Source organism: Moschus berezovskii, chromosome 18, assembly GCF_049115385.1.
Source record: "Moschus berezovskii isolate FMDL1 chromosome 18, NW_MosBer_1.0, whole genome shotgun sequence".
In the NCBI taxonomy this organism is placed as follows: domain Eukaryota; kingdom Metazoa; phylum Chordata; class Mammalia; order Artiodactyla; family Moschidae; genus Moschus; species Moschus berezovskii.
In genome coordinates, this window is record NC_142477.1 from 43,684,775 (window position 1) to 43,704,019 (window position 19,245).

At 40.4% G+C, this 19,245-nt stretch overlaps 1 protein-coding gene across 1 annotated transcript in view; it reads right to left on the reverse strand.

Moving 5' to 3' along the window:
- The window catches only part of C6 (complement C6), an 81,154-nt gene that overhangs the window by 18,518 nt on the left and 43,391 nt on the right, over positions 1-19,245 (reverse strand). The window contains exons 12-17 of the mRNA XM_088827584.1: positions 15,013-15,179; positions 13,375-13,600; positions 12,099-12,270; positions 11,417-11,528; positions 6,694-6,826; positions 5,617-5,805 (exon numbers count right to left, since the gene is read on the reverse strand). Of these exons, the coding sequence (XP_088683710.1) occupies positions 5,617-5,805; positions 6,694-6,826; positions 11,417-11,528; positions 12,099-12,270; positions 13,375-13,600; positions 15,013-15,179 (999 nt within the window). The remainder of the gene's footprint in view (positions 1-5,616; positions 5,806-6,693; positions 6,827-11,416; positions 11,529-12,098; positions 12,271-13,374; positions 13,601-15,012; positions 15,180-19,245) is intronic.

Sequence of the window (19,245 nt, forward strand, 5' to 3'; positions counted from 1 at the left end):
GGCAGAGAGACATTAATCAAACAAACACACTCTACACATAGAATTTCTGCTGTTATTAGTGCTATTAAAGAGAAAGCATATAATCAAGAAAATTGATGTAGCTAGAAAGGTTATGAACGGTAAAATTGGAAGAGAAAAGGGAATATGATGGAAGCAAAGGAAATAGCAGACACAAAAGTGCTCAAAAGAGAGATAACATGACTTTCTTGGAATTGAAAGAAAGCCAGGGAAACAAGGGCAAGCAGCAAGAAATGGCTAGAGAGCTGTGCGGTGGACTGTGTGGGATCATAAAGGGCTTTTGAAGGATTTTTGTCTTATTTTATAAGCAGTGGTAAATCTTTGAAAGGTTTTAGCAGGGGCTGATGTAACTCCAATACTTTGGCCACCTCATGCGACGAGTTGACTCACTGGCAAAGACTCTGATGCTGGGAAGGATTGGGGGCAGGAGGAGAGGGGGACGACAGAGAATGAGATGGCTGGATGGCCTGGCGTGCTGTGATTCATGGGGTCGCGGAGAGTCGGACACGACTGAGCGACTGAACTGAACTGAACTGAACTGATGTGACAAAATCAGGTCTGGATTTGGAAAAGAATTTAACTCTGGCTTCTGCATAGAGAATGCATTTGGAGAGGCATGGTGGTCAAGAGAGTAGACAATTTATGAGGTTATTATTGGGAAGATCCTCTAGAGAAGGGAAGAGGCTACCCACTCCAGAATGCTGGCCTGGAGAATTCCATGGACTGTACAGTCCATGGGGTCGAAAAGAGTCTGACATGACTGAGCAGCTTTCATTTTCACTATAGTAGTTTGGGTGGAAGAGAATGGTCACTGGGATCAAAGTGCCAGAGGTGGAAATGTAGAGACGTGGATGAACCTGAGACATTTCAAGCATGTAAAATGCATGAGGTTGCATGTTGTGGGTAGGTTATGAGAACTTTCAAGTATAATTCTTAGATTTCTGGTTTGCATAAGAGAATAGATGTTGGTGCCTAAACTGAAATAGTAAATATTAGAAAAAGTTAGTTGTAGGGAGGCAAGGGTGATGACTCAGGAATTCCTCTCTGCAAATGCTGAATCTGTGATCTCTTTAAGATAGCCAAACAAAACAGATGTATAGGAATTTGGATACTCAGGCCTAAAGCTCAGTGGAGAAGTCTGTGGGAAAGATTTAAATTTGTTATTAGCCTCTGGAGGGATCACTGATGCTCTGGGTACGGGTGCGATTCCCCAGCAGGAGACTGTAGCATGAGGTTAGGGCACAGATCTGAGTCTTGAGGAACTCCAGCATTTAAAGTCCATGCACAGGCAGGCGTCTGCTAAAGATGCAGGGCAGCAGCCAGAGAGGTAGAAGCTATGGCATTGTGTGTTGGAAACAGGGAAAGAATGCATCTGCAGAAGAAGACCAGCTCTGTCGAATGTTGCTGAGAGACCAAAGCAGATGAGGACCAAAATATTGTCCATTAGGTTTAGCAATATGGATGTCAATGTCAACAACTGTGCAAATGGATTTTAGGGGATAATGAAAAGCCAGATTTTTTCTTATAAGAATAATCAGTGGATAAATGGACAGCTCCCAAATGTAGATATTTATCCTTGCCCAATATTTTAGGTACTAGGATGTTATGGTGGGAAAAAAAGAAGTAGAAAAATGAAAACAGCAGTTATCCTCTTTTCCCATGAATCTAAGCAATAGTGGAAAAAGAGACATTAATCAAATAATCATAGTGATGAGTTTATAATTAAAAGCTGAGCTAGGTATTTGGAAGAAATATGATTTCAGGAGACCATATCAGCATAAAACAAAAACAAAAACTGAGAAAGGTAAGGAAGATTTATAAGGAAATGATGCTTGTGCTAAGATGAGCAATTGAATACTGAATATGAGGAAGGGAGATTAAAATAGAATGAAGAACATGGGTATATTATGTGCTGAATGCTGTGCTGAGTTGCTCAGTCATGTCCAGCTCTTTTCAACCCCATGGACTGTAGCTTACTAGTCTCCTCTGTCCATGGTGATTCTCCAGGATACTGGAATGGGTTGCCATGCCCTCCTCCAGGGGAACTTCCCAACCCAGGGATCGAACCCAGGTCTTCCACATTCCATGTGAATTATATACCCCCATGTTGCAGTAGGTATACTATATGGAAAGGGAAATCTTTTTTATCTTTGCTTATGTTGAGGCTCATCCAAAGAAGCTTTAGACTGATTGAATTAAACATGGAGCTGACATCCCGAGCCTCCTGGATGAAACACACGTCCCTAGACTGGATCTGACTAATCAGGCACCTATATGGCACAGTGGCCTCTGTAAGCAAGTAACTGACAAAGGAGGGAAGTAGAAAGGTATATCAGGCCGGAGGTTTGGTAGGGAGGCAGGTTTATGTTCAGTTCAGTCGCTCAGTCGTGTCTGACTCTTTGAGACCCCATGAATCACAGCACGCCAGGCCTCCCTGTCCATCACCAACTCCCGGAGTTCACTCAAACTCATGTCCATCGAGTCGGTGATGCCATCCAGCCATCTCATTCTCTATCGTCCCCGTCTCCTCCCGCCCCCAATCCTTCCTAGCATCAGACTCTTTTCCAGTGAGGTTTATGTTAGAGGCAAAAATAAAGATTTAAAAAATTGGTACATTTTCTTGTTTGCTGCTACGCATTTCCGTTCCCTACTATTCTCTGTTAGGATCCTCATTCTATCTGGTGAAATTTGGCTCAGAGCTTTCATGAACATGGAGACCTATAACTGCTGCTAAGTTCTCAGATACTAAGATTTCCATTGACATGGGCTTGTTTTTCTTTGCTGACTTGTGTGGCTATGCCTCTTTGGCTTTTGTAAATAAATCCACACTTACTCAGGTCAAGGAGGGACTCTAAGCTATACATTTCCAAAGAGCATCAGTTTTCAAGCACACAGAGCTTTGCTCCCTGCCTACCAGTTTGACGTCATCAGTGACCACATACAAGGATTCTTTGCTCCCTCACTAAGTGTCAGGTGGAAACCAGAACTGGTCCTCAGCTGCTCACACTTTCTGCCCTGCACAATTTGTGAGCAACACGGAAATGAAAACACTGCAATCTTTAAAGAGTGATGAGGGCAAGGGGATCTTTCGAGGTGTTAATTTCTTAGAGGAAGGGATAAAAATGACAGGGGAGGTGTACGGCATCTCATTTCTTCAGGAAGCAAAATTCTTGCTCACATTAAAAGAATTAAAAGTCTCTCTGGCCAACCAATGACCTGGACATCTCTATATCACACGTCTCCCGCCACGTTGAGAGGAAAGAGGTTCAGTTTTATTGATGACTTTCTTTTTCTGTGACTCTTTTCATTGATCTTTCTGCCAACGTTGTCGGAGAGAAAGTAGATGAGATGGAGTATTTCTTTTATCTCGATGTAGAGCATTTCGTTATCTCTCAGTTTGAATTATAATTGCAATTCCTTTTAAAAACCTGGAGGGGTGTGTGTGTGTGTATACATATGCTGTTATTTGCATAAAGAGAAGGATCTACCTAAGATGCCCAGAGAATCTTAATTTTGTAAACTGTGTGGTCCCCAAACACATTCATCTCTCTGATGTATATGATCAAGAATCAAGTGAAGCTAAGCCACAATACCAACCTGCAGTTATCACAGATTTCCATATGATCTCTTTATCAATAGTTTTAAGGTTATATAACAGTTGAAAAGTGAAAGTCACTCAGTCGTGTTCAACTCTTTGTGACTCCATGGACTGTTGCCCACCAGGCTCCTCTGTCCATGGGATTCTCCAGGCAAGAATACTGGAGTGGGTTGCCATTTCCTTCTCCATGGGATCTTCCCAACCCAGGGACTGAACCCAGGTCTCTTGCATTGCAGGCAGATTCTTCACTGTCTGAGCCACCAGGGAAACCCATGTAACAGATTAAGTTTCCCCTTTTCCTTCAGACATTATAAAAGCACAGAACAGGACAAAGAAGGCAAGGTAGCAGAGAGCTTGAGGAATTAGCAGAGCCGCTTGTTTGACCCAAACTGTCTGGTTTGGGGTCTAATTTAGCCTCTCTTTGCCTTTAGTTTTTTCATAGGCAAAATAGGCCCAATCATACCTGAGCTCAGATAAACCCTATAGGATTCTCTGATTAAAAATGAGACATAACTTGAACAAGCATGTTGATAAATTTGGAAGATATGAAATAGTTGAAGCTCCCTTCTTTTTCCTCCAAGTAGCCAACACGCCAGACTAATGGGAGTTCTCAGCTCCTCCTGCCAGCTGCCTGTCAGAAACTGAACTTCCAGGTTTATATGTTCCTCTCTTTCACAGCTTCACTCTTCTGCACCCACTAGTCCAGTTATAGACTTACCAAGAGTCAGTTTTATTTGTTTCCAAGTCTATTTATGTCAATTCCTATTGTAATTGTGTAAGTTAATTAAATATATCAACTTACATAATATATCAAACTTACATATAAGTTGATAAATATATCAACTGATAAAGGAGGAAAAATTATTTTTATAAAAACTAAGTCAAAAACATTAAATAATTTAAAATGGTTTGCAAAAATGTTTCTCTGAATTAATTGTGGATGAAACTACAGTAAAACATAAAGGAAAAAAATACATATAAAATTTTAAAAGCATTTTCTAGTCAAATTTGCTGCAAAAGTTGCCTTTAAGCCTTCATCACTCTTCAAAACAATAATTCTCACTTTTGGCAGTATCCAGATTAACTGGAAAATATTTTATATAAACACAAATACCGGCCCTCCTACCTCAACAACATCAGAATCAGGGAAAGGGACTTAAGCAGAGGTGTTTTTTAAAGAAGTGCCCTACTTGGAGTTTAAAAACCTATTGTTTTAGAGAAATTGATATGGGATAGCAAATTCTATCCATCCCATAGATAGTAAAATTGCTATCTATGGGATAGCAAATGATGAATTAGGTATTTGTTTTATTCAAGTAAGAAATCTTGGAACTCAAATAAGGAGACCCTTTAGGAAATAAGAGGTTGGTCCTATGTTAGAAAATTTGTGAATGTTTATGTATTTCTATGTTCTAAATTAAAAACAATAGGCTCCCAGTGGCTCAGCAGTAAAGAATCCACCTGCAATGCAGGGACTGCAGGAGATGTGGGTTGGATCCCTGGGTCGAGAAGATCCCCTGGAGGAGGAAATGGAAACCCACTCCAGTCTTCTTGCTTGGAGAATCCCATGGACAGAGGAGCCTGGCGGGCTACAGTCCAGGGAGTCGCACAAAGTCAGATAGGACTGAAGTGACTCACTAAACAAGCAAATAAATGAAAATGAAATGTTTAATTAATCAAAAAGCAGTGTGTATTACTTTTTTGTCACTCTCCACTTGAGCTAAAATTTCAGTTAACCCTCAATTCTGATCTTCTTATATGAGAGCACTTGTGCTCTATCAAAATATTAAAGTATTAGATTGGAAAATAAAATTGACCTCACTCTCCAATATTTGAAAGTATCCACTTGACCAATAGCTAGTTATGTGTTGCCTGAGCTCGTCATCGACACAAGGTGAAATTCAACTCAGCCCATCACAAGCAATAGCATCTCTGTGGATGCTACACAGATTATCTCAAAGGACCCCACCTTAGCAGACCCCAGGATCCTGAGCTGTTACCTTTTTCACAGCTAAGTGAGTCCAAAATGGGTGGTGTCCAGGAATCCCCACTGCATGTGTACCTTGATGGCCCATTGACAACCAAACCTCTGGGACAGGTTAGCTCAATGGAGTCACCAATTTTATATAATGTCTGAAACGGTGACAGCGTCAGTCCTTCCGGTACTGTTGGCTTGAGGCACTCTGTCCCTGCAGAGAGAGAAACATTTCAGATGCATTCGGTAGAACAGAACACTCAAGGGATACAGGCAGATTTTGTGCATTCCAAGAAATGATTTTAATGTGATTGACCATATTGGTTGAGCGTTAATGCTGCCTTTTGAGCAGAAAAATGGGGGGTTGAGGATCCCAGGCTTCCACTGAGAAACGGCCTTTAGTTCTATTAACGGAAGAACTTGCTAAGGAAATTATTTCAGATACTCGTAACTTTCACTACATCATTGGGACATTTTCAAGAAATAATCTTTTTCACTCTTCTCCCCAGTGAGTTTTCCCAAAAGCAGGTGACTACACTGTGGGTGACACAGAGGCAGGATATTCTAACTGACACTGGTCTCAACTTTGTGTCATGGTATTCCATAATAACTCTTTGGAGTCCCCATCTGAGCCTTGTTTGAATCACATTTTGACTCCGATGAAGCATGGGTATGTGTGGAGCCTACAAACCCTTGCTCTCTTTTCCAGCAAAGGATGCCAATGTGCTAACTGCAATTCACATGACATGCCATCTCTGACATGTAAAGAGTTAAGCATAATTTCCCTGGGACCCATTAGCTTGCATCTCTTTGTATATTGGGCCAGGCTGATGTCTATGGTTGGATGCAGTTAGCAGAAGTCCCCGATTTTTTTTAAGCACAAGCCTCACAGTCCGGCTAACACACAGGGGTGAGAACTAAAATATGAAGACAGTTTGAAATCTAATTTTAGCTGATGAATCCTATTTTCTGTTTCTCTAAATCTTTTCACCAGAGTTACTGAAAAATGGTAAAATGTACTAATCTAAGGGTATAACTTTGCTTTATTTTGGGCACGTTCATTCTTTAGCAGAGTCCCACCGAGGGTCTGCCCAGTTCTCACGTTGGCATTCCACATCTCCTTGCCTCCAGGTCCTGTCTGGTAAGCATCTGAAGTACTGGTATCCAACAGCTTTGAATCCAGTAAAGCATAAAATTTCAACTTCTTCTCCAACTGAGTACTGTTTCTTTTCATTCTAGAATTAAAACCGAAATCAGCACATTACTAATGTTATGAATAATATCTTGAAACACCTCTGGGCCCTCCTAGATATTTTTTGTTCCTTCATTCCTGTATCTACCCAGCCTGCTAAATTTATACTTCTAAATATCTTTCAAAGTTCACTCCTTTCCTTTGCCATCATCACTGCCTTTGCTCATGGTACGTACTATCTCTTACCACACTATCTACCCATCTAACAACTAACTAGTCCCTCTTCTAATCCTTCTTCCATATTACTACTTTAAATTGATTAGAATATATATATATATATACTTAATAACTTACTCCCCTCTGTATATGTGATAGCTTACTATTGCAAGAATAAGAAAACTATATACATATCCTGTAGTGGCTATAAACTGAATAAGTAATGTATTCTACATATGCAGCAAATATATGCAATTGCTATGGTAACAAATTGACTAAAAATCATTTGAAAATGTTCCTAATAACCTATTGGGCATTACATATTTTCCCAGTTAGTGTGTAATTAAAGTGCAACTATTGGCATGTGGGAGTTCACTAAAAGATTTTAAGATAAAGTGGATTTTATATTCTTAACTTGGAATATGAAACTTAACCCACTTCCCCATCCTCACCTCTTGCCATTCTTCCCATAGAATCTATGCTCTAGGAAAACAAAGGCATCTAGGTATCTACCATTCTTTGCACATAATATTCTCGTTCATGCCTCCATATCTTTATTAGCTGTTTCCTCTATCCTCAACATCTCTCTTCCATTGTCCCGAGAGCCAACTCAAGTAGAATTTCCTGTGTGGGAAATCTCTTTCATTTACCAGTTTCATCACATGTATCATCCTTTCGGTTTTGGGGAGAAACTTGCACAGAGTTCTATTTCATGTTTATCACATTTATCAGCCCCACCCCCACGCTTAAACTTGTACAAGCTCTATTTCATGTTTATCACATTTATCAGCCCCACGCCTGTGCCTGAGTGGTATTTCTTCTACCAGATCTCTGCCTCACAAATCTTTATGTGTGTGTTAGTTACTCAGCTGAGACTGACTCTTTGCAACCCCATGGACTGTAGCCCGCCAAGCCCCTCTGTCTATGGGATTCTCCAGGCAAGAATACTGGCATAAATTGTCATTCCCTCCTCCAGGATATCTTCCTGACCCAGGGATTGAACCCCGGTCTCCTGCATTGGAAGCAGATTCTTTACCACCTGAGCCTTACACAGGGCTTGATAACTATGCTGAATAAAATGAAAAACACTCTCCTTCTTAGGAAGACAGTAATGTAACAGTCTCTCCTTACTGAATGGGAGTCAAGTACAAAGAACTGACTAGGAAGATATTCTCTGAGAATTGAAGATGGGAATTTTGAGGGAGGTGAAAGTTCAATTATCAACCTTTGTTACTACGTGGCCATGTGACTCAACTTGTCTCCCAGAAGATGATTAATTTTCTGAATACAAAAAGCTCAGAGGGTAAAGCGTCTGCCAGCAATGCAGAAGACCTGGGTTCAATTCCTGGGTCAGGAAGATTCCCTGGAGAAGGAAATGGCAACCCACTCCAGTACCCTTGCCTGGAAAAATCCCATGGACGGAGAAGCCTGGTAGGCTACAGTCCATGGGATCACAAAGAGTCGGACACGACTGAGTGAATTCACATACCATCATTGGTTATTATGGATATGGCTGTGTTTTCAAGGGGAATGGCATGATGAGTAGTATTAATGATCTGGATTTTTTATTCAAAGGCTTCACATTTTCCCTCACAATCATTCTGAAATAAGTTATTGTCACAAGCTTCTGCTTCATTCCTCTTATGAAGCTATAACCTATAAGTATATGCTCCAGCCATCAAGCTTTGCTCAACACACCTGCTAGACCAACTTAGCAAGGGCCTTTACCCAAAGTCACTGTCACTTGCCTCTGGGGTAAGTGCCTTTGGTCACTAAACAGGTATCTTCACATGCAGTGGCATGATTGCTCTAGCCTGGAATGAGGCATATCTGCCTTTGACTCCATAAAAGGGGCATTTTGCTACTAGGAATTCTAAAAGGTGCTCATTAGGAAAGTCAAAATTGTCTTACTTTTGAGCAAAAACTATTGTTAGGAATTAGGCTTTTAATAAAGAGTAAATGGAAACAAGGAGTGAACTTATTCATAGAAATGGAAACATATATTCTAATTTTGTGAACAGTCATTAGAATAATGAATCACTGTTTAAACCTTTTGTGTGTTTTTAAAATTAGAATGTCAATCATTTTAACACTTTATGTAAGCAACTGACGCAAACAGATTAAAAATTGTTTAGAAATCTGGATGTGACAAAGTGTAATTTTGAGGATAATGTTGAAAAGGGCAGGGATTGGCAAACTATTTCTGTAAAGGGCCTTGAGAGTCAATTACAGGCCAGGTGGCATCTGTCACCTTGTGCCACTGTTGCACAAAAGAGTCGTAGTCATTATGTAAACAAAGGAATGTAGTTGTGTTCCAGAAAACTTCACTTGAAAAAGGAAGAAAAGGGCCTCTCTGGTGGCTCAGTGGTAAAGAATCCACCTGCCGATGGAAGGGACACGGTTTGACCCCTGGTCCAGGAAGATCCCGCATGCCCTGGAGCAACTAAGCCTGCGCATCACAACTATTGAGCCTGAGCCCTAAAGCCTGGAAGCCACAACTACTGAAACCTGCTCACTCTAGAGCTTGGGTCTCAACAAGAGACACCATGGCAATGAGAAGCCCGTTCACCACACGAAGAACAGGCCCTGCTTGCTGCAACTAGAGAAAAAAATGGAGCAGCAACAAAGACTCAGCACGGCCACACATGAATAAATAAATACTAAAAAAGAAAGCTATAGTTTTTCCAGTGGTCATGTATGGATGTGAGAGTTGGACTGTAAAGAAAGCTGAGCGCCGAAGAATTGATGCTTTTGAACTGTGGTGTTGGAGAAGACTCTTGAGAGTCCCTTGGACTGCAAGGAGATCCAACCAGTCCATTCTAAAGGAGATCAGTTCTGGGTGTTCATTGGAAGGACTGATGTTGAAGCTGAAACTCTAATACTTTGGCCACCTCATGCAAAGAGTTGACTCATTGGAAAAGCCTCTGATGCTGGGAGGGATTGGGGCAGGAAGAGAAGGGGACGACAGAGGATGAGATGGCTGGATGGCATCACTGACTCAATGCATATGAGTTTGAGTGAACTCTGGGAGTTGGTGATGGACAGGGAGGCCTGGTGTGCTGCAATTCATGGGGTCGCAAAGAGTAGGACACGACTGAGCAACTGAACTGAACTGAACTGAAAAAAGAAAAGAAGAAGAAAAACAGAGAGAGGGCAGGCTAGATTTGGCCAGTGGGCATAGTTTGCTGATCCCTGTCCTAACAGATTTGTTCCCAAAGTGTGGCTTTCCAACTAGCAGCACCAGTATTACACGAAATCTTGCTTGTTATGGAAGTTTCTGGGCCTTGCTCAAGACTTTGGAGTTTGAGAATCTCTGGTTCTCCAGTAAGGACTAATGAACATTCAGTTCAGTTCAGTTCAGTTGCTCAGTCATGTCCAACTCTTTGTGACCCCATGGACTGCAGCATGCCAGGCTTCCCTGTCCATCACCAACTCCTGGAGCTTGCTCAAACTCATGTCCATCGAGTTGGTGATGCCATCCCCTTCTCCTCCTGCCTTCAATTTTTTCCATCATCAGGGTCTTTTCTAATAATTTAGCTCTTCACATCAGGTGGCCAAAGACATTACTGCGCTACAAAATATTTCTCCCCCTTCATACCTCTAGGCCTAGCACCTTATATATGAACAGAAGATGAATGAACAGGGAAGATATATTAGTGCAGACACTGTTCTGTGGCTATTTATTTGCTGGCTTTGGAGAATCGAAGGTTATTGCTCTTTAATCATAAATATGATACAGCTGGAAACAGATTAAAGGCTTTATTGGGTTTAAGAAAGGTAAAATTTCTTTTAAAAATGTAAAATTGATTAAGGCACATGCCTCCTGTGATCAATTTTAAGTATTATGTATCTCCTGAAAATTTATATCTAAAGTCACAGAACTGTCTAACAAAAAAGTTGTTTTTAATCATAGAAACATACAGTGGTTTAAAGATAAAAGATAAAAGGTAATAAAACTTTGATTGCTTAAGAGTTCTATAGGGATTTAGCCTAATAAATCATTATAGGCTCAACACCGCCTATGTTATAGTCAAATTAGTTTGTTTCCCTTATAATGTGCCTTAGATAGGGGTTAGTTTGTTCAGATTCAGAAATAAACAGTCAGATCTTAGCTGTAGACTCTTGGAGAAGTCATCCAAACCATTCTCCACTCACATAAATGTGTCATCAGCACATGAGTTAGTGCCAAGGAGCACAAAAGACCCTGCCATCCTTTGATCTAACAACTAGGTATGAGGACGTGTTCAGGGAATTCAAGAGGGGAAGTGGTGGAGCCTTTCTAAATATTACCTTTTTTACCTTTCAAGTCAATAGGTTATTAATCTAAGAAAAAAATAACTCCACATAAAAGAAAATGCATGCTTCCTAAGTTCTACTTTTTGGATTCCAAACCTAAAGTGAAGGTCAGGATGCTTACCCGAATAAATCCATTTTCTGGAGGGACTGGTTGAGGACACCCTGAATCTGATTCTAATTCAGGGAGATCAGTTTCTTTCACGGCTTCATCATCACTGATGCATGGTTGTCCACTAGAAGGGGGAAAAAAAACACGTGTATAATAAAATAAATATGTACACATACTTAAATGTCTATGTAGGTATATATATGGATGTATATATATATATATATATACACATTATGTACGTGTGTGTGTGTGTATATATACTTTAGAGAATGCTAAGTTGCTTTAGTTGTGTCTGACTCTTTGCGACCCCACGGACTGTAGCCCACCTGGCTCCTCAGTCCATGGGATTTCCCAGGCAAGAACACTGGGGTGGGTTTCCATGACTTCCTCCAGGGGATCTTCCTGACCCAGAGATAGAACTTGTGTCTTTTTATGTCTCCTGCATTGGTAGGTGGGTTCTTTGCCACTAGTGCCACTTGGGAAGCCCATATTTATATGTATATAAAACAGATACAAAAGAGAGAAAATATTAGAGAGGAAAGGGGGTGGTAGCATATCTAACACCTCACTGATATGTTGGAATAGGCAAAATTCTAAGTATTTCTTTACTTGGCGATAAGGAAAGAAGTATTGTAAGCCTCTAGTAGCAGGGTGGGGATGCCCACTCTCTCCGGTACCGTCTTTCCACCCTTACTGGTTCTGCATTATGGAGAACGTGCAGTGCTCCTCTTGCCGTCTTTCCCCCTCACAGCGTTTTCCTCCTTGCTGAGGGGCAGGGTGGTTGCATTCGCGGGTTCTCGATCTCCTGTAAGTAGCACCGCATGAGCTCCAGGAGGACCAGCAGCCCCAGTTCCCGTCCACAGCATCTGGAAGACAGGGACATCCACCCACCGATCTCAGTGCAGCCCAGAGAACTGGCCAACTTGGTTGCCTCGCAGTTTAGCTGTGGGATCCTTTGCAGCATATCACAGAGTTGTTGTCAGGATTAGAAGAAACTCTCTGTGTAAAGTGGCTGATCCATCATCTGTTTTTACTTTCCTGTTCCCACAGGAAGAATAAAATGGCAACAGCTCTGAATGATTTTCAACTATCAGCAATGTGTCACACAGTACATATATGGACACATCTGTGTATACATATTAGCATCTTCTGAAAAGGATATCTATCTAATATATATATATTAAAATACACTTCTAAAGATAATAGACTATATTCTTACTCCCACGACACATCCTCTTTCTAAAGAGGATTAGAGGTCGCCATGAATATATCTTAGTCCAGTATGAAAATTTTGATTGTGGCTTCATTTACCCTTTATTACAAGCCATCCTTATTCTACATTATGATGCATAAGAGACTCGTAACATCAGTATCATATAGTTTACTTTACAGTACGTTTTTTATTTTATTTTTCTTGTGTTATAGGCATTGTGCTGTTTATTTCATATACATTTGTTGTTGCTGTTCAGTCACTTCAATTGTGCCTGATTCTGTGTGACCTGAGGAACTGTAGCCTGCCAGGCTCCTCTGTCCATGGGATTCTCCAGGCAAGAATACTGGAATGGGTTGCCATTTCCTTCTCCGGGGGATTTTCCTGACTCAAGGATCAAACCTACTTCTCTTATGTCTCCTGCATTGCCAGGTGGGTTCTTTACCAGTAGCATCACCTGGGAAGCCCATATACATAAACACACATATATAACTTTCGAGTGTATGGTGGCCTTATCCCCATTTTATGGAAAACGGATTGAGGCACAGAGAAGTTAGGTGACTTTTCCAAGGTCACACAGCTGATAGGTTACAGCTGAGACTGACATCAAACTGTTTGACTTTTAAGTCTAATTTTCTCGTGAATTTGCATAAGGTAGAAATTGCAAGGACAAGTTTTGTTTTGCTGTTTTCATCAACCAACCCAGAATACCTTTGGGAGGGGAAAGCTTCCTGCCTCCTAGTAAGTTATCGACACTTACTAGATTTGTAATCCGGGGAGCGACTCTCACAGTTCTCGCCATAGGTGCCGCTCTGGCAAACGCACAGACACTCGGTCCCTGAAAGCACGGGGCGGCCATTGTTAGGGCATCGAGCACACTGGCAAGGGTCAAACTTGGCTGCATACTCTTGAAAAGCTCTCCTGAGGTTGTTCCGTCTTGTCACTGCACAGGGGATGTTTCTGACCAGGTCCGTGATGGGAGCAAGCTAAGAGCAGGTGGGAAGGGGGGAGGTCCAGTCAGAGTCACATCCCTTTGGCATATGTTGACATCACCACCCAGTTCTCGTGGAATCAGAGGCAAGACCTGGACAATCGTATGCTCCAAAGGGATTTTTGTAGAATACAGCGTATCTGTCTATTGCACCAGTAGAGAAAAGCCCTCTCCATCAGGGAAGGGGAGGGCAGGGAGCTTCTTCCCTTCTATCCTGGGTAGACCAGCTGTCTTCAAGATTAGCTGACTTCCACTGTCCTTAAAGTACAGCAGGTGTAATGTACATGGAGTTTACTTTCCCTGCGCTTCTACTATGGAGGAAGCCTCAGGTGAGGTGTCACTTATAAGAATTTACATCATCTTACTTATTAAGCACAACATCTGGAGATAAGTGACTAAGAGGCAGCTCAGGAATGTTTTGCTGAAACGTCAACAAGTTTGATTCAAGGAGAAAGATCTGGGAAGAGTGAAGAGAGGCTTTCTGTGTTCTTTGTTTCTCCAGGGACAATTGGCTTTTAGTGAACCAGGTGAAAAAAATGTGGAGAGAGAAAACAGAGAAATGAACTTGCTGGTAGAATCAGTAGAAGAATTACAATAACAAATATGGGGGCTAACACGAAAATCAAGGCTCATCAACATTTTAAAACCCCAGAGGAATGACTCTCTATGCAGTGTATCACTCACAAGTGCCCAGATGGATAGCTGGACCACATTTTCCTACCATAACCTGTAGAATTCCAAATATCTTCACACTGCATGTAAATCATCCTACTTTCATGATGATTGAATTCCTTTATTTTCATTTGAATGAAATGAGCAGAATAGCTCCTTCAGGGGCTTTTAAAAATGTGTTATGTTCCAGGCAAAACTGGTTTAAGTGGCATATGACTGATTTGTGGACAAAGTATTTCAGACATAATAAAAAACACCCTTTAATGTAATTACAACAAATATAAGACTGGTAAATTTAATCAATGGTGATAGAAACAGAATTTCAAATGGATCTAAAATCTCATTTTTTCCCACAGAGCTATAAATGAAGATTTAGGAGTGCTCATCAACTAAAGAATTGCAAGGAAAATACAGAAATCAAATTTATTATATACATGAGAAGATAAAGAGCACTACTCTAGGCAAGTTTAGGCAGTTTTATGCATCAAATTCCCTCTTTTGGTATTTTATGTATGCTTGGAATTCTAAATGCCTTACTACAGAATGCTGGTTTGAACAGCAAAAACCAGAGATGTGTAATTCAATGTTTCTTAAAAAGGTATATTGTGCATGCACACCAAGGAAACACATTTCTTTTATCATCTGAGAAGAAAATGGAAAAGGAATTGTGTGATGCATAGTTTGGGCTGCCAGACAACAGCTTTAGCTCTTACCCATAATGCTTTTCAATCTTACCGCAAAGTCGATCACAGAAGGATTTTCCTTCACTGATTCTAACCAGTCAGAAAATATCCTCTCTTCCAGACCGGAGCTCCCTTTCTCCCAAGCCAAAGCTGCGGCATACTCACTCCTCCCGCCCTGAACCAGCGATATGGATTTCTCTGATCCCTGCATAAAGGAACCTGCAAGGTATTTCAAGAAAATGACTTGTTTAATTTTATTGCAAATTCAGACTTGAAAGTAAAGCCTATTTGCACAGGAGAAAGAAGCAGATGGCAGAACCTTGTAGCTCCATTAAGTTCAGTTAAGTGAAAGCTCTGGAACACACCTCCTGTCCCTAGAGGGAGTTCAATGATAGAAATGATAACCATAGTGCTAACAGCCACCATTTATTAAGCAACTCGTGTCCCCCGGGCAGTCTACTCTCATTATTCATGTAATTCTCATGACAATCCTGAGAAGTAGGTGTTAGAATAAACATGGACTTTGAAGCTAGAAGTAATTTGGCCTGGAACACGTGGTTACTAAGGAGAGAGGGTACAGATGTAACCTAAGGCCTGAAGACTGCCTCCTGCTCTTTGATGCCAAACCTCCCACTTTTGACTTATATAAGCATATGTCTTGGGCCCCAGAATAACATAAACCACATGGTTTCTGGCACCCATTCAGTGGACCACCATGCCATAATTGACTACAATCACAGAAAAAGGTGATAGAATGCTTTGAAGCTTAAAGATAGGAGTAAAAGTACAGCTAACCAAAGGGAAAAATTAAACATAAGAGTTGGCACAATATTGCTTTAGAGGTAATTCATTTACTGCATATAGCAAAGATCTTTTACATACATTTTCAGGACAATTCCTATTAACTAATAATGTCTTTAATATGAGTGTGTGTGCATGCTCAGTCGTGTCTGACTCTTTGCGACCCCATGGACTCTAGCCTGCCAGGCTCTTCTGTCGATGGAATTTTCCAGTCAAGAATACTGGAGTGGGTTGCCATTTCCTTCTCCAGGGGATCAAACCTGGGTCTTCTGAGGCTCCTGCATTGGCATGTGGATTTTTTACCACTACACCACCTGGGAAGCCCAGCTGGATGATAAGGTTCAGCCATGCCCCTATGTAGAAATTCTGCAGTGAGAGAGACTACGATGATTAAAACAACTGATGAAATACTCAGTCTATGAAAAAACTATGATCTTTTTCAAAGTGAACTGCTTAAGAGGGATATAGGAAGAACATTTTCGAAGGTTTTTTTTTTTTTGCATTTATTTTTCATGTGAAATACAAGAGAAATCATTATTTGCCAATATATCATATACGTATTGACAGTGATTCTGACTTGCTATACTGATATCATATATGTCATAAGTGGAATGACACTATGGTAAGAGTTATATATGATAAGCTTGGGATCTTGAGGAAAGAACTAGAGTTAAGTCTATTTATTATTATATTAACTACTATGAACAGAACGCTTACAAGTGAATAAATGGCTTAAAAAGATTCCAGAAAGAAAATTCAGACTGAAGATGATACCTATAGCACAAACATAAGCAAAACAACTAGTAGAAGGAAGAACAGATACTTCTCTTTCTTGTGCAAGCTTCTCATTGTCACAACATGAGTTTGACACCAAAGCTGCCTCAAAACATATCAAAAGTTTCAAGGAGTTTTATGAAGTATTATCACTATGATATGATATCAAAAACAGGGGTTTCCTAGTGATTCAGAGGTAAAGAGTACTCTGCAATGCAGGATAGTCGGGTTCGATTCCTGGGTTGGAAAGATTCCCTGGAGAAGGAAATGGCAACCCACTCAAGTATTCTTGCCTGGAAAATCCCATAGACAGAGGAACCTGGCGGGCTACAGTCCATGGGGTCACAGAAGAGTTAGACTTGACTGAGAGACTCAGTGACAACTATGATGAGCAAGATAATGAAAAATTCTATTTTATATAGACTATCTTTTGAAACTAGCTCAGGGTTAGAAATAGACATATCTATAGTCTTAAGTGTGCTTTTAGAAAACAACATAAATGCGTCTTTGTTTTTAGGCAAATTGTCATTGTGATTGATAAATGTTAGTTGACAATGTTCTATAAACCAGGCACTAAAAACTTGGGTTGGAGAGTTGACACAATTCAGGAATATTAGCCATGTGTAAGCTGGGTAGGATGGATGGTTGGGTTGATTAATCGGTTTGGATACTACTGCAGTAGTCTCTGGTTTTGCAGTGTCTTCATGCTATGAGTTCATTTTGGACATTTTCTCATCTCTATGTTGGATGGATTTTGCACTTGAGTAGTTTTTATTCATTGAGTACTCAAGAATGAACATTTCCAGAATGCTCTCAGGTTTTGAGATATGTTTCTGTTATGTTTACATATGAAGACATTTTCTTTTCTGTTTTAGAAGTTTGTGAACATTCCTCTATTGTCTTAGCATTGCATTTTGTGAATAAGTCTGATGCCAGCCAGATTTTGTTGTCATTCTATAGGGAAATTATTTTTTTAGCTAAGGTACTTGAATTCATTTAAAAAATCTTTGAATTTAGTTAATTAGCTAGAATTTGCCTTGAAATTGTATATTTGAACCATATTTCTGATACAAATAATCAAGACAAATTTCATCCTTTCTTTCAGGGACACGTTCATATATTTACTTATTTATTAAAATGGTTTTTCTCTTTCATTTCTTGGGCTCTCTATTTCAGGAACACTAATTCCCATATATTAAATTATATTTGTCATTCTATTTCCATTAGATAACCTTTAATAATGGTTAATATCTGAATTTTTCTGCATTTATTATGAATTACTTTAGATCTTTCTTTTATTAATTTTACTTTCAGACAATTATATCTTGAATTTGCAGTGTCTATTTATAACTATAATGGTGATTCTTTTCAATATTTGTGTCCTTGTACCTTAGTTTTGAAATCTTCTTTTTCAGTTAATTCTTATATTTAATCTTTTCAAATTCTGAGCTCTTGATTTATTGAATTCTCATTTTTATTAAATTATTCTATTGCAAGACAAACTGGTATAGAATCTGTATGTCCTATGGTTTACATTACTAGGTTGATTGCATATTGCTCTTTTTTTGGCTGTAATACAAATGTGTAGTTATCAAATCAGCTCTCATTTTGCTTATACTCAACATGGGCATACACATGTAAACCATCAATAGCCTCTGATACTTAAAACTATCTACTTATTATTATAAGTAGCTTCAGTTCAGTTCAGTTCAGTCACTCAGTTGTATCCGACTCTTTGCGACCCTATGAATCACAGCACGCCAGGCCTCCCTGTCCATCACCAACTCCCGGAGTTCACTCAAACTCACGTCCATCGAGTCGGTGATGCCATCCAGCCATCTTATTCTCTGTCGTCCCCGTCTCCTCCCACCTCCAGTCCCTCCCAGCATCAGACTCTTTTCCAGTGAGTCAACTCGTCGCATGAGGTGGCCAGAATATTGGAGTTTCAGCTTCAGCGTCAGTCCTTCCAATGAACACCCAGGACTGATCTCCTTTAGAATGGACTGGTTGGATCTCCTTGTAGTCCAAGGGACTCTCAAGAGTCTTCTCCAACACCACAATTCAAAAACATCAATTCTTCGGCGATCAGCTTTCTTCACAGTCCAACTCTCATACTGGGGGACCTTGGCTGTCCCCCAGTGATAATATAAGCTTCATATTTTGGGAGTTTCTGTGATTCCCTCTGTTCTGAGCAGAAGTAGTAATCAGTCAGGAAAAATAAGGGAATAAGAGAATTTTACACAGAGAAGGAGTTATTTATAATGACAAGGCACAGTTGAGAGCATGACTTATTTAGGAAAGAGAGGCAGAAACTTAGCTAGGCAGAAAGTGAGGCAGGAACTTGTCTTCAAGGCTATGTGAAGCCATGACATGTTTAAGGCCTGAGTGTTTCATGATAAGATTTGCCTTGGAGAATATTCCTGTCACAGAAAATGTGTAGAGTAAGGCAAGACCAGAGGCAAGGGGACCAGTTGGGAGGCCTCTGTGGTTATCCAAGTTGGAAATGATGAATGGAAGGCACGTGCATGGAAATGAGGAACTGGGGAGAACTGGGAGAAATATTAATAAGGAGGAATGACTGCTTACTTCATGTAGAGGCAAGAAAGAGGGAGGGAGAAATCAAAGACAGCACTCAGGCTTCTCACTTGGCTGTCTGAGCGTTTTTAATGTACGACTTTTAGAGCTTCCGTGCATGCGAATGATTCTGCAA